The sequence below is a fragment of the Ruditapes philippinarum genome, unplaced genomic scaffold, assembly GCF_026571515.1.
Source record: "Ruditapes philippinarum isolate M1 unplaced genomic scaffold, ASM2657151v2 ctg153_1_1_1_1, whole genome shotgun sequence".
NCBI lineage: Eukaryota > Metazoa > Mollusca > Bivalvia > Venerida > Veneridae > Ruditapes > Ruditapes philippinarum.
This window is the reverse complement of record NW_026856019.1, coordinates 1-16,271: the sequence shown is the minus strand read 5'-3', so window position 1 is coordinate 16,271 and position 16,271 is coordinate 1. Positions and strand designations below refer to the sequence as shown.

General features: G+C 32.7%; 1 protein-coding gene across 1 annotated transcript; it reads left to right on the top strand.

Annotated features, from left to right (window-relative positions):
* Positions 1–2,982: 2,982 nt before the first annotated feature.
* LOC132745129 (polypeptide N-acetylgalactosaminyltransferase 11-like) lies at positions 2,983–14,451 on the top strand. Its single transcript, XM_060733958.1, has 7 exons — positions 2,983–3,653; positions 5,794–5,875; positions 6,666–6,832; positions 7,615–7,742; positions 8,617–8,833; positions 12,925–13,070; positions 14,286–14,451. The coding sequence occupies exons 1-7, from the start codon at positions 3,332–3,334 to the stop codon at positions 14,445–14,447; spliced, it is 1,224 nt and encodes a 407-aa protein (XP_060589941.1). The 5' UTR covers positions 2,983–3,331; the 3' UTR covers positions 14,448–14,451.
* Positions 14,452–16,271: the final 1,820 nt, after the last annotated feature.

Genomic DNA, 16,271 nt, shown 5'->3' with positions numbered 1-16,271 from the left:
ACATGTAACTCATCCACCACATCGCAAGTGTTCAATAGTCTCAGACTTCATTGCCAAAAATGTGTCAAGGATTTGGGATACTCAAATTACAGCCTTTCCATGAGGTCAAGTTTCCGAATTTCACAAGGCCAAGTTGATCTTAGATCTGCTTACATCATATTACATGTTGGTACTAATGATGTAACTGGCCCTCGTTCAGAAGATGAGATTATCTCATCTTTTAACGATTTGATCTCCAATGTTGGTCAACAATCAAATAGCAGCATATTAATAAATTATATCTGCTATCATAGATTTTGATGCAACTGGTAATAGGGTTAGAAATTTAAACAATTAATTGGTTTTATTATGCAAATCTAGAAATGTTTCTTTCATTAGAACTTTCAAACCCTTTCTTAGGTGTGGCATGCCCCGTCGTGAGTATTATGCTGTTCAAGACGGTGGTTTACATCTTAATCTAGAAGGTACAAGGTGTTTGAAAGAATTTTTCATCTATACCATTGCACACAAAGTAATTTAGTGTTTGATGAGCGTTGCATGTTGGCTATAAGATTAAGTATTTGTAGTGCTTAATGGCTTGTAAACTGAAATCTGTATTTTGTGATTATTGAAATCTTTAGAATATACATGTACATTCATATGATCGTGTCATGTTCTTATGTCATTATATTTCTTTGCTTGAGGCATTTGGCTTCTCCAGAAGGACTTACTAATGGCTAGTATTGCAGATTACTCTCTGCTAGGGAGGATAGAAGAATGCCTCTTAGAAGATTTATTCTATTGTATATATATGTTCTAGAACTGTTTTACGGCCTTGAACTTGATGTTTATATATTAAAATATATGTATAAGTTGATATATGTACTTTAGGCCTTTGCTTCAGACACACTGTTTCTCAAGAAAGGCTCAGTCTCGCAAGCTGGTAATTACCTGTCTTGGAGATTATGCTACTAAGGATGTGATATGAAAGCCTCTTAGTAGATTTGTATGTATCTGAACTTGTTTTTGTTGATATTTTGTTTGTGTTTTTCATGGCCATGGGTTTGGCTTGATTATGAATATTACTACTGTAATGATTATTGTGGACAAAGCCATTTCGATTGAGTTTCTTGATGAAACAAGTTGTCTTATTTATATTTGATGAAAGAATTATTTATGTGAATGTTAAACATGCGATCTTCGTTTACCTAATTATATTACAATGTATATCAATATCTAAATTTCTCTTGTGTTTTCTTTTAAATGAAATATTGTCTAATTTTATTTTTTGTCCTATGTCATGGCAGTTCTGTTCAGAAAATAATACTAAAAAGATGGGAAAACTACAGGAAAGAGCACTTAGATTTGTCTATAATGATTTTAATTCAAGTTATGAAGATATGCTGATAAAAGTTAATATACCATCTCTAAAAATAAGAGGAATGAGGGCTATGGCCATTGAAACTTTTAAAAATTTTCATGATATGTCTCCTGCTGTTCTGTCCGACCTTATTTTCAAGAAAACATCTGGTATAAATTTTAAATATTCAAATATTTTGCAGATCCCGCAAGTAAGAACTACAACTACTGGTAAAAAATCTTTCAGGTATGCTGCACCTGCTTTATGGAATACTCTACCTGACAATTTTAGAAAATGTTCAAATTTTGTTCAGTTTAAAAAGTTAATTTCATCCTGGAATGGTAAACAGGGCAAATGTATAGCTTGCAATTTACTTCTATTTCTTTATTTACTTCACTTTTGTTTATTTTTCTGGGTATGAACATTTTTTTGGTCTCATTTATTATTTAGTTTCTTTTTTTTTGCTTTAAGTGTATTTTTTTGCTTTTCTTCCCTGCATGATTCCTGCTTATGCTAATATTATCATTTAGTTTCTAGATAGGATGTTTCTTTATTTGTGATCTTTTGATTTTTTTTTTTTTTTTTTTGCTTTTCTTTCCAGCATGACTCAATCTAGCTGTTAAATGAGTTCAACTGTTGACTTACATGTATGATCCCTTCTGTCTTTGTGTATTTGTCTGATAACCCATAGTCTTTCATATTTAAATTATATGTATAAAAAACTGTACGTTTTTTAGTATTTTTATTTATTTATTTAACTATTCATTAAATTTTTAATTGTTTAATCGGTTTATTATTGAACTTTAAATATTTTTTTTTAGATACTAGACATTGTAAGCATAGTTTAATATACAAGCTAGTGATGTAGAATTGGGTAAAACTATTTTAGTTTTTTAGCATCTGATTCATTTTTATAAAAATATCTAAAAAAGGACTATTTTTATGTATACATCTTGTCTAATAAAATTTTATTGTAGCTGTTTTATTTTTGTTGATCTTATACGGGGAAGTCAAAGACCGGGCCCGCGAAGCGGGCCCGGGCTTTGGCTTGCCCGGCTATAGACTACACGTGTATATTTAAAAGAAAATCAAATAAAAAACAATTAAAAAATATATAGAATTCTATACCTATCAATGAAATTTTCAGTGTCAGTTCTAGTCGGGCGCCGCCATTTACAATGTAACTCAATGATAATAGGCGGGGTATTCCGATAACGGAACATATCTCAACTTTTCGGATAAATGATAATCGTCGAGTGTTCCGAGTGAAAACGGAAGCGGTGCATGTAATACCGAATGACACCTTTAAAACGGAAAGAATGAAAGGAATTTTTAACGACTTCCCCGTTCATAGGCATTGCCTAATTTCATATTACTTTATGTTATATATACAGTCGGTTATAAAAGCTCATATATATAGAGAAGCTGGAACCGAATAACTCGGTCCCAGATAGAAGCTAAACGCAAAAGAAGCTTCATGCATGGAAAAACTTTAAAACAAAATTTTGTGTACATAAGTTAAATTAATTATTATTATCATAAAAAAGTGTACGAGAAAGTCCTTTGTGTTACACAATTATACGCCAAATCAGTGGAAGGGCCTCGTCTTTTCTTATTTGTTATAAGCGACCCTTATTGTTATTTACTTTATTGTTTGCTTGATATAAGCGACAATTTATCAAAAATCGGTGAATTACAAATTTGTTGTCAAATCCTGTTTTTGTCAGTTAATAAGTTGAATGTTACAAGTGTCAAATCTATAACTGATAATGTTAAACAGTGATTTTTATGCAATTGTTGGTCTTAGCACCGATGTCCTCTAATTGTCTTTAGTTTTCGCGACCACAAAAATTTGCTTTTTACTTATATTTTTGAATATCTGCCGCTTAAGTTCTACAACTTTTTACCATTTGCTTGAATTTTTTAATTTGTGTCTTTGATGCCACAATATGAATGATATTACAACCTTTGTTTTAGAAATCTTAGAAACAGATGACAGAATCTAAAATTCTTTCACCAAGTGAAACGAAAATGAAACGTCAGCGTATTTTATGCCTCTTTGGTATTCCGTGTGTATTCTTCATAACTTTGATTGTGTTAAGTTTTCATTTGAGAAATGGAGTGGATGTTACAAGTATTAAGAAACAGAGGTTGATTGCTGCTCATTCTCACAAGTTTGAATCTAGAATTGAAAAGTATTCTAAATCTGACAAATTACTGTCTGAGCATCCACAGGACCTTATTTATAACCCAGAACATTTGGCTATGTTGGGACAAATTAATGGTAAAGAAGACGAAGAATTTAAACAGAATGGTAAATTTTGAATTTAACAGGGCTGCCGATATTCCGCAGATTCGCAAAAATCCGCGGATTTCGTGAGCTCCTGGGTCACAGTTGTTGTTCAATGCTAATTTATCAAAAAGGATATGTTATAGTTACTTTTTATATTTATAATCGTTACTATAGTTCTTATCAATGAAAAGCATGTTTATTTTCTGATTTATTACATCATTCTTTCACCGCAAGTGTTTCATTTGAATTGATACGCGTCATATATGTTATCTAAGAGCGCTACAGCCCTCGCGGGGCCTATGGCCATGCTCCGGCTTTCCGCGTATTATTATTTCAATTCAATCATATGGATACAATGTAAATTTATCAATGCATTTCTTTATAAGCTGTAAAATACATTGGGAAACTGCTAAGGTAGTGTACACTTTAGTCATGGTATAATGCTTCAGCTTAATTATTTTTGAATTTGAATTGTTTTTTGAAGAAAACGCATGCATTTACTTTATAATTGTAGATCACTGACCAAGATCCATTATTCTATCTTGCATTTAGGCTGATTTTCCTTTGAACTTTTTCAACTTAGAAATTCATGGTAAAATTTTGCTTGTAAGCTGTTATCTCCATAACTACTGAAGGGTTTGTGCCTTTTTGGGACATTATTATGCATCTATAATAATAAAGCAGTGATTTACTTACTAAAACATCTTTAATAATAACAAGCCTTTGTACCTTTTTGGTCAATTTTATGTATTCATAGGTAATTAGCATTATTATACTCAATAAAACAGCCTTGTGACAACTTTCTCGAATAGTAGAGCCAATACTGTCCTCCGACAGTTCTTGTTATGTTTTGTACAGGCTGTAATTTCAACTAACTTATTTTGAATGAAACATCTTTTAAAAGTATGATACACTTATTGATTAATCAAGTGTCAACTGGACACCAACATATGCTTATGTAGATATTTAAAGTTGCTTTTCCTGGTCAGACTATGTCCCAGAAAACCTGAAATAACCAGAATTTGGCTCTTATTATGGATCTAACACTAGACTTCTTTCTGGTTACATAAAATGTATGTCGCTGACCGGTTAACACAACAACATTTTTAAAGTGGCTTATACTTGTTATCTCCACGGCCATGAATTATGATTATTTTTGATTATTATGCAGTCCTTTTTCTCCTGTTTTTAGGAATATGGTGGCAGGGTCCATTTAGAGGGTAAAATTGTGTTATGGAGAAGAATATATGTAGAAAAATTATAAATGTAATTAACCGTCCATCCTATGTTAAATTGTGATGCATTTCAATTATTTCAATTGGAAATGTCAGTCGGTTCCTCTAATTCTCTCTTTTGATTAAATGGATTTTTAGCTCGATTATTCTGCGAATAGTCGGGCTAAAAATCCATTTAATCAAAAGAGAGAATGCAGTCACCCATTTGTCGGCGTCCCTGTGGTTAAGTTTTTGCGTGTAAGCAAGTATCTCCAAAACTACTGAAGGGAATGAACTTAAACTTCACACACTTGTTCTCTGTGATTCTCTTACATGATTTGCACAAGTCCATCCAATAACTCTGTTTTTTTTTTTTTCATAATTATGTCCTTTTTTGGCTTAGAAATTCTTGGTAAAGGTTTTGCTTGTAAGCTGGTATCTTAATAACTACTGAAGGGTTTGTGCATTTTTTGGGACAATTTTATGCATTCATAATAATAAAGCGGTGATTAACTCGATAAAACATCTTAATAACAAGCCTTTGTACCTTTTCGGACAATTTTATGTATTCATTTAGGTAAGCATTATTACACTCATTGAAACACACTTGTGACAACTTTCGAATAGTCCAGCGTTACTGTCCTCCAACAGTTCTTGTTAAAATATATAGTTCTTTTTGACTGATGAACCGGAATTTGTTTAAGAAAGAATAAGGGAAAAAACTTATGTTTTCTGGAGACAAATAGGGACTGGTTCTTGACTTAACTTGAAATGATTTTTTTTTCCTTACTAATTATTTGCTTGAAATGGAAAATTTGTCATATAAATTAACAATTCAGAATTGTGATACTGAATTGAAAGCAAATTAATATCCTAGTGTCATTGAATAATTATTTTCTTTATTATGTAGAATATATGAATGAGATTTTTTTTTTATCATTTTTCAGGTCAAGGACTGTATGCTTTCAATGATTTAATAAGCAGTCGGCTCAGTTTAAACAGAGCTGTACCAGATACACGACATAAACTGTAAGTCATGTTAATACATAAAGTAACATTACATGTTACATTCAGAGATTTATATAACACTTGAACCTGTTTCTGATTTTAATAGTAAAATTAGTAATTGAACCCTTTGTCTCTCAGTCCATAAAATATTAATCTAAAGAGGCAAGTTTGATGTATCGTAAGTTATAAAATTATCAGAATAATAAGCTGCATGCCTCCAGATGAGTCAAAAATATTTCAAGAAAAGAATACTTGAGAAAAATGTACCAATATTTTAAGAAAAGTAAAGGTTTAAGATTCAAATATTAGTAATAATTTACATGTTATAAGGGCTAAGGACTGATTTTATATATGATTGTAAATGTGACTTATCAGTATTTCTACAACATGATGTGACATTTCTCTCATTAAAGTATTATAACCAATCTATGGTTATATGCATTATTCTGTGCTAAATCATAGATGGTAAGAAAAATTCACAAGTAGATTTTTTTAGGTACAGTACATTATAGACAATTATATACATGGTGATATTAATTTGATGACATCACAATGATGACTCTAGTTAGAGCTTGTAGGCGATGAAATATAAGTTCATATTTTGTTAAATTATTATTTCATAAAAATATTTGTTGGTTGTAATAGATTGTAGTCTTATTACACATTATGTTGAACATGAACAAAGTGTTGTAAAGGCGAACAGTGCAGACCATTCTCAGACGGCGCTGATGTACCGGATGATCTTTGTCTGCACTGGAAGGATTTGATTGAAGACAACTGTTTTTATAAACTCTTTTTTTTTCATTTTAAGTTGTCAGACAGTGAAGTACCAACCTGATCTTCCGAGAGCCAGTGTAATAATATGTTTCTACAACGAAGCCTGGTCTACACTTCTACGTACGGTACACTCAGTTTTAAACAGAACACCGGCACATCTGTTACATGAGATTATCCTCGTTGATGACGCTAGCGAACTGCGTAAGTACGGGCATAGCTTCCATGGCATTTTGTTTATTTATCATTTGTGTTATTTTTTGCAAAAGAGGTATATTAAAACTGATGAAAAATCAGTATCTGAGAGGAGCTGCAGGATATGAAATTATTTATTTTAAAGGTAGCAATCTTTAAATAATATTGTCACTGAAATGTAAATAGATTCTCGTTCTGTTGAGAGTCGGTGCCCTCTGTGTGTTGTTGGTGACAAAATGATTACAAGTGAAAATGAACAGCTCTTTACAAATGGGATAGGACATCTTTTTATATCTGACGATTCTAACAAAACTAAGAAATCATAGAAATTAGGGAGAGATTTATGTTCAGTTAAATTGTGTTGAAATGTGCATCAATGCAAATATGCTTAAATTATTTGATAAATTCAGGAGTTCATATTCAGCTGGCATTGCTCAATGGTGAGAGTGTCAAGATTAATTATCCAGGGTCGCTGATTCAATACTCGACTGAGGCGTGATTTTTCTGTGACAATTTATCTCTTACATCAAGTCTGATAGTCATTGGTCTCTCACAGCTGGAGATCATGTGCGATTAGTAGTCTTGTCATTTCCGGAGAAATTGTTAATTATTGGTTAGTTATCCAGGAAAGTTGGTAATGTGGTTTCATCACCAAGATATGAACAAAAATATTTAAAATCAGTGTAAAAACTAAAAAAAACTAACAAACAATATTGGGAATAATATAAATTATGTACTGATTATTTGTTCTTTTTCACAATGAAATAAAAATTGACTAATACAATGTTTAGCTCATCTACAAAGCAAGCTAGCAGAGTATGTGTGGTCATTACATCCAAATATAACCTTGGTAAGGTTACCTGACAGACATGGTCTTATACGTGCCAGGCTTTATGGTGCTCATGTGGCAACAGGGGAGGTAATTATCATATTGTTATATTAAAGTGGTATTAGGCTTATCCACGTCACAATCAAAATAAGTTTAAATTTTGTCATAATTCCTCACAATTCTAAAATCTATTTCGTATATATGATTAATAACTTACGTAACCCGAGGAAATTTCAACTATTGGTCATTCAACATTATTATATCACTCAGTCTTTTGAAAAATATAGTTAAGTTAGCTCAACTTGACAATGAAAAAATAAGTACATGTATAATGACACTTTAAAATATTTGTTATATGAGAGAAATTATTATGTTTCAATTGTTAATATAATATGTGTGATATTAGATAGACTTGAAAGTTTCAAATTGTTGATCGTTGATTTTTTTTCAACAGAGGACATAACTGATTTAGATATAAGGAGAAGACTGTATTATAAAGTTTAATAAAACAATGGTAAAATAAATCATCAGAAACTTGTGTAACTTCTTTAAATCCTCATAAGAAACATCTACTGGCAAATCATTTTTCTAAGTATTTTAAAAAGTCGGTATTAATTTTGTTTTCTATCGAACCTTAGACTGCTGGTAGAGACAGAATTTTCCCATGTAACAAGTGCACACCAAAATTTGCTGCATATTTATACTGTTTGATCATTGTCTGCATTGTTTGCTATTTAGTCAGTACATATTGTGAATTTTACCTGTACACCCACCGTTTATTAAATTATACTCGGATCAGCATAATTCCACGTTATGCAGCCAACAACAGTATCTGCCTGTTCATACTGCATAGGTGTGCAATACATCCTCATATGTTGACTTGGCTCTATACTGCTAGTTAAGTCAAGTAATTATTACCTCTAGCATAATTAGTGTTAATATATTTTACATATTTTACTTTTAGGTTTTGGTATTCCTTGACAGTCATTGCGAGGTAAATAAACAGTGGTTAGAGCCGTTACTGGCCAAGGTCGCTGAGAGTCGTAGAACGATAGCTATACCTGTTATTGACATGATTAACTCGGGCACGTTTGAGTACAAGGCATCTTCTCTAGTGAAAGGAGGCTTCAACTGGGGCATGCATTACACCTGGGAGCATTTACCGAAAGATTACTTCAAAGGTACAAATTCAAATGTTATCAATGCTTCAAAGATGTCACCCTTTTGCTTTAAAAAAATTGTAGGATAAGAAAATACCTTGTTTAATTTTTGTATGCCATTATTTCTATAACCCTGCTTTGACAGTCACCAGTTTTCTGGAACAAGCCCAACATTTTGGAGGTTATGTCATGTATGAATATAGTTTTGAAGGCAACACCAGACAGGTTGTTTTGAAAATTGGAAAAATATCACTGATCAGAGGTCACTATACAAGGCCCATTACTCCGACATAGATTTAAATTTTGACTGAATTATGGCCCATTTTGAACTTTGAAAATTCTTGTTTAACCAGTATTGGGCGTTATTAATCTTCAAAATAACTAAAAGTCTTCTGTAAAAACTAAATATGTGCATGTTGGATCAATTGTAGGTTGCTATCCAAGGTCAATAACTCGCACATGGTTTTTGTGTCGCCTCTACGGAGTATAATATATAATTTTTATTTTTAAACTTTGTCCGGACAACTTCTTTTATACCACTTATGCAATTTCAATGAAACTTTACAGGATTGATTTGTAGCTGAAGTCCTTGCACATATTGCACAGGTTTTCCGGTTGAATGATTTTTGGCCGAGTTATGGCCCTTTGATAAAAAGGTGTTTTTTTTCTGTGTGTTGCCAGGTACACAAAAGCTTGTCCGGACTACTCCTCATAAACTACTGGTGCAATTTCATCCAAACTTTACAGGAATGATCAGCACCAAGTCTAGTTGTGCATATTGTCAGCATTTTCCGGTTCAATGATTTTTGTCAGAGTTATGGCCCTTTAATAATTTTTAGTCCCCTACCGGTTTAACCGGAGGGGACTTTAGGTTTACCCTCCGTCCGTCTGTCTGTCTGTCCGTCTGTCCGTCTGTCTGTCTGTCTGTCAGTCTGTCAGTCCGTCCGTCCACAAAACTGGATCCCGCGATAACGCAAAAAGTACTGAAAATATTTTTATGAAACTTGATATATGGATAGATGGCAGTATGGAGATTATGCACGTCTTTTTTTTATGCCACCGCAGCATCTGCGATGCGGTGGCATATAGCGATTCACCTGTGTGTGTGTGCGTGTGTTTGTGTGTGTGTTTGTGTGTGTGTTATATAGATTATATAGTGAACTTAAAAAATCTTCTTGTGAAAAACCACTTGTCCAATTTCAACCAAACTTGGCAGGATTGTTCCTTGGGTGAAGGGCTTCCAAAGTTGTTCAAAGAATTTCATTCCATGCAGAAATCTGGTTGCCATGGCAACCAAAAGGAATTATAAGAATAAATTAAAAAAATCTTCTTGTAAAGACCCAAAAGGGCTAGAGCTTAGATATTTTGCATAAGGCATTGTCTGGTAGACCTCTAACAAGATTGTTCAAATTATAGCCCTGGGGTAAAAATTGGCCCCGCCCCGGGGGTCATTGATTTTCACTATGTACATATAGTAAAAACTTAAAATACCTTCTTGTAAAAACCCAAAAGGCCTAGAGCTAAGATATTTTGCATAAGGCATCGTCTGGAAGACCCTTACCAAGATTGTTCAAATTTTAGCCCTTGGGTCAAAATCGGCCCCGCCCTGGGGTCATTGATTTTCACCATATGTACATATAGTAAAAACTTAAAACAGCTTCTTGTAAAGACCCAAAAGGCCTAGAGCTAAGATATTTTGCATAAGGCATTGTCTGGTAGATCTCTACCCAGATTGTTCAAATTATAGCCCTGGGGTAAAAATCGGCCCCGCCCCAGGGGTTTTTGGTTTTCCTTATATGTTTTTGTAAAAATTTATAGTAAAAACTTCAAAAAAAATTCTTCTAGCAATTGACAAATGCTAGAGGTTAGATATTTTGCATGAAACATTGTGTAGTAAACCTCTAGCAAGATTGTTCAAATTATAGCCCTGGGGTCAAAATTGCTCCCGCCCTGGGGGTCATTGATTTCAATATATACATAATTATAGTAAAAAATCAAAAAAATCTTATTGTCTGAAGGTACAAGGCTTAGAGCTTTAATATTTGTTAAATAATATCATCTAAAGGTACTCTACAAAAGTTATTCAAATTATGCCTCTTGTGTCAAAATTAGCCCCGCTCCCGGGGGCCATAGGTTTTCCTTATATGTATATAGTAAAAACTTAAAAAATCATCTTCTCTAAATTTACAAAGGCTAGAGTTAAGATATTTTGCATGAAAAATTGTGTAGTGAACCTCTTGCAAGATTGTTCAAATTATAGCTCTGGGGTCAAATTGGTTCCGCCCCGGGGGTCATTGATGTTCATTATGTACATATAGTGAAAAAATAAAAAAAATATTTTTGTCTGAAGGTACAAGGCATAGAGCTTTGATGTTTATTATATAATATCATTTATAGGTCCTCTACCAAAGTTGTTCAAATTTTTCCCTGGTGTTAAAATTGGCCCTGCCCTGGGGCAGTGATTCTCATTATGTACACATAGTAAAAACAAAAAATAAAACAAATGTTTTGTGAATGGGAGAAAGCTATAGCTTAGATATTTGACTTGAAATGTTGTTTGGTGGACCTGTATCAAGATTGTTTGAATTAAACCCTTGGGTCAAAATTATGCCTTGCCCAAGGGGACAGTGACCTACTTTCTTTTCCTTTGATGTACAGCAATGACATTTTGACCATGTGCACAGTTTTAGTTGTAAAATTGAACTTTGATATCAGGTGACCTAGATTTTGATGATGTGACCTACTTTCTTGTCCTTTGATGTACAGCTATAAAATTACGACCATGCGGTGGCATAGCATTTTTCTCAAATGCAATCTTGTTTTCTTCCTATGTTGAAAATTCTGGTTGCTATGGCAACAAATAGTCTGAAAATATGGCAAATTTAACACATAAACTGGATCCAGTGATAACTCAAAAAGTACTGAAAATATTTTTATGAAACTTGAAATATGGGTAGATGGCAGTCTGGAGATTATGCACATCTTTTTCTTTTCTTCCTATGTTGAAAATTCTGGTTGCTATGGCAACAAATAGCCTGAATTTCAAGATTTCTGATTTAAATTTTTCAGCTTTTTCACTATATGTTCTTTATTTCTTAAGGTGTTTACTTCAAACTTTAAATATAAGTTCCTGGTCATCAACCACATCATATGTGACAAGGTTTATAACTCTAGCACAAAAAATATCAATATTACCTCCTTGAACTTAGATTTTTTAGGGGAAAAAATGTTGTCTTTTTTAAATAACTTCTTTATTTCCTAATGTATCTACTTCAAACTTCATATATATGTTTCTTATTATCACTCGACATTTTTGAGAAGGTTAAATACTCTAGCAAGACTATTTCCAGAATTATGTCCCCTTGAACTTAGATTTTTTTCGAGAAACTGGTATTTTCACTCCAACTTCTTCATTCCTTATAGGATTTACTTTAAAATCCCACATCGTAATAATATGACAAGGTTGTATAAACATAATTTCCTTACTAAGCATGGAAACTTAACACGTTACTGTGATATAGACAAACTTATTTTATTATGTTTTGTGGTCGATATTTTCAAATACAGACTTCATCCTCAAATTCATTATAAATGGCAATACACAGGAGTGTATGACAATTAAAGAACTTTTTGAGGGACCGGTAGGGGACTACTGTATTGCCCGCAATACTATCAAATGCTTGTTTATTTTTAAACTTTGTCCGGACTACTTCTTTTATACCACTTATGCAATTTCAATGAAACTTTACAGGATTGATCTGTAGCTCAAGTCCTTGCGAATATGGCACAGGTTTTCCGGTTGAATGATTTTTGGCCGAGTTATGGCCCTTTGATAAAAAGGTGTTTTTTTCTGTGTGTTGCCAGATACACAAAAGCTTGTTCAGACTACTCCTCATAAACTACTGGTGCAATTTTATCCAAACTTTACAGGAATGATCAGTACCAAGTCTAGTTGTGCACTGTCCATCTGTCTTTACGTCTGTCACAAAACTTGTCCCAACATGAAATTGGCCATCATGAGGCGACACATGTGATCACTGATCGCTCTTGTGATTGATTTAGTTACACTACACACATATATAACATCATGCGATACATTATTTATTTTATAGATGAGGAGACCTATATACAGCCTATAGAAACGCCCACAATGGCAGGGGGATTATTTGCTGTGAACAGACAATACTTCAGAGAGAAAGGGGAGTATGACCCTGGATTGGATACATGGGGAGGAGAAAATCTAGAAATTTCATTTAGAGTAAGGCTGATTTATTGTTTTTAAACCTTTTACATGCTGATTTGTGTAATTGATTTGGCTGCTTCGGGGATATTAACGGCATATTACAAGAATTGAGCTGCCAACAGTATAGAGCCTGGTCAGACTGTATGGATGTTCTGACTGGCATGTCTCTATACTAGTGGCAAAGGCTAGTTACGTTATGTTCCAACAGGTCAAGGGTTATAGCCTTGTCCTTCTAGGTGTGTGATGCCTTTGTCTTATCGAAGTTTAAAAGGTTTATACTTATAATTTTGTATAAAAATTAAAGCTGCATGCCTCCAGAGGAGCCAAAATATTTCAAGAAAATCAATCTCTGTAAAAACGCACATATATTGTAAGAGAGGTAAATTGATTCAAGATTCAAGTAATAATTTATATCTTATGTGCGATTAATGACTTCATTTTGTGGTATTTTTCACCATATTTCTACTGCGTTACTAACGCAGTAAGGTGCTTTTTTGCATATTTCGACCCATTTGGTAATGTACGTGGATTGTTAGTGCTGTTTGCAATATGTAGATTACTTTCTTTGTTCACTTTGCAATATTTTACTTTTAAATACATTTTCAAAATTTTCATGAAAATTAGGATAAATCTGGACCATGCTGCTTTAATTTGTCTCATTGAAATGTCAGTTTTCAGACATCATTATAATAGTGTGGGTTGCTTTTATTAGTAATAAAATATTTTCTAAATTTTTGAAAGCTAACAGCACTTATGACAAGGTCTATCACATGTTTGTAGTACAGCCTGCATGTTTTCTGAGGTCTTACGAGACTTTTACTGTTTATATCTTAAAGTATCAAAATCTGAAATGTGTATTATGGACAGAAGGGCATATCCATTACAGAAATGAAGCAGGAAAAAGCTAAATCAGCTTTGATGTATTGAAGCTACTATCCAACACTGGGTTGTTTGAACTTTCTGTGTTAAAAAAAAAAAAAAAAGAATGTCATTAAAGAATAAAATTACACCAGCAGTTTATACATTTACTCGGGACAAGATAAAGAAATATGTTTCTTGTTCCAAGAAATGCCAGATTATTTAAGATTTGGCACCTGTATCTTGCTATGATATTAAACTGTTATAACAGTTCATTTTATGTACAGGTTAATAGCTTTAAAACTATGGAAGATATACCTAGTATATATTTAAAAAAAAAAAATAATAAAAAAATTCATGCATGTATTACAGATTTGGCAGTGTGGGGGAAGACTAGAGATCATACCTTGTTCTCGTGTTGGTCATATTTTCCGACAAAGACGTCCATATGGTTCACCTGATGGTGGGGACAGCATGTTGAAAAACTCTGTTCGGGTAGCGCGTGTATGGATGGATGAATATATAGTAAGTTAAGCTTGATACTATAATATTGTGCAAGGTATGATCAAAGTTTTATGTAAGTTGAACACTTTACCTGCTGGAGCCAGAATTGATTAGCCTTTGCCACCAGTATAGGACCAAGCTAACCTGCACATTTGTGAAGCCTTACCAGGCTCTATACTGCTGGTTACTCAATTTTTGTATTTTAATATTGAAATCCTTTAAATTTTGAATTGACTGTTTCAGTATAAAGCAGGACAAATCCATTACGCAATATCACCAGGTTAAGTGTTAATTAAGAAATAATATATCCCAAACTGTGATTTTATTGCTCAACGGATGCGAGGAATTATATCACGAGGGCGTAGCCCGAGTGATATAATAATGAGCATCCAAACAACAAACAGTGATGTTATCAAGCAATAAAATCACCGATTTGGATATATTATTTCGATTCTAACACGACATCAACAAAAAATGCTGCCATACATTATAACTAGCTTAATTGCGCCTGATTTGTTTCCGTACTTATTGTCAGCGTGTCACATTTTTAGTGGTTACGTCACGTGTATAATGATTACGGCACATGTCTAAATATAGAACGTCAAACAGTGATTTTATAGCATAATAACACACACTTTCGGTTCTTCTATGTTCAGTAGGGAAAAATGCGGGTCGTGTTAGAATTTATATTTATAGATGTCTTTAAATGATAAATAAGTTACAATTTAACTTTATTGTACTCTTTTGAGTATACAATATATTTCATGTTTTTCATAAGGATGACATCTTTGCAAAGAGGAACTTTTGCATAATTTTAGTGACTGCAATTATAAAGAGCATGTACATATATTACTAATATTACAAATATGTTTCTGTATTTGTTCTCTTTTTATACAAGACAAGACTACAGCATATGATGTTGACAAAATATTTAAATTTTACCTATAAATAGACTATATTTAAGATTTTATCAAACATTCTGATGTTATATTCTCATACCAGAAAATGCAAATACCTTTAGATGACAAATGATGTTGTTTTCATGTAATCAGTCATTGAATTTACTGAAAACTAGTCCATTGATTGAATTAAATGAATTTTAACTATTGCAAATTACTATATGTTAATAGATATAGGTATTATTTGCTTATTTACTTTAAACAAGAAATTACTAGGAAAATTGCATTCATTTGAACTCTGCAAACTGTAAATAAAACATAATACATGTTTTTATGAAATCTTTAAATAATAAACACTTTCAGCAAGACTTTCAGCAAGACCATTTTCCAAAGGGACATTTTACCTTGAAATTTGTATAATTTAAGCACTTATAGGTAAAAGTTATTCATACTACATCATAGTACATCATAATGATAATCTAAATGATTAAAGCTACAAATGTTCATGGATCAATTACATGCAACTTTTTCACAGTATTAAATATTTATGGAAAAGTGCCAACTGTGAAAAGTGTAACTTAAAAAGCATGAAATAATTTCTACAAGTACAGTATCATGGTAGCAATTTTAAAGTAGAAATTGTAAAAGTGCTTACAGTTTTTTTTCGGCATATTCCAAAATGTTTGATAGTGCTTGCTTTTGGAACAATTTGGTTGATTTGTTCTAGCTTTCTCCCTTTGTATAGTTGGAAAGTTACCATGTATTATTTTACCAGTTTTGATGTTGCTGGAAATAAATCATGACATTTTTATCTTAACCCATTACTTCATATACACGCCTTTTAACGCCTTTTTCACCCCCCCCTTTTTGTTGACTCAAATGGTGAAAAAATGCATTATTTAGGCCCTTAACACTTGTTTTTGTTTTGAGAAATGTTGTTAAAAAAAGTGACCAC

Coding starts and splice junctions, on each gene's coding strand:
- LOC132745129 (XM_060733958.1), top strand. CDS start 3,332: ATGACAGAATCTAAAATTCTTTCACCAAGTGAAACGAAAATGAAACGT. Junction 3,654..5,793: donor CGAAGAATTTAAACAGAATG/GTAAATTTTGAA, acceptor ATCATTTTTCAG/GTCAAGGACTGTATGCTTTC. Junction 7,743..8,616: donor CTCATGTGGCAACAGGGGAG/GTAATTATCATA, acceptor TTTTACTTTTAG/GTTTTGGTATTCCTTGACAG.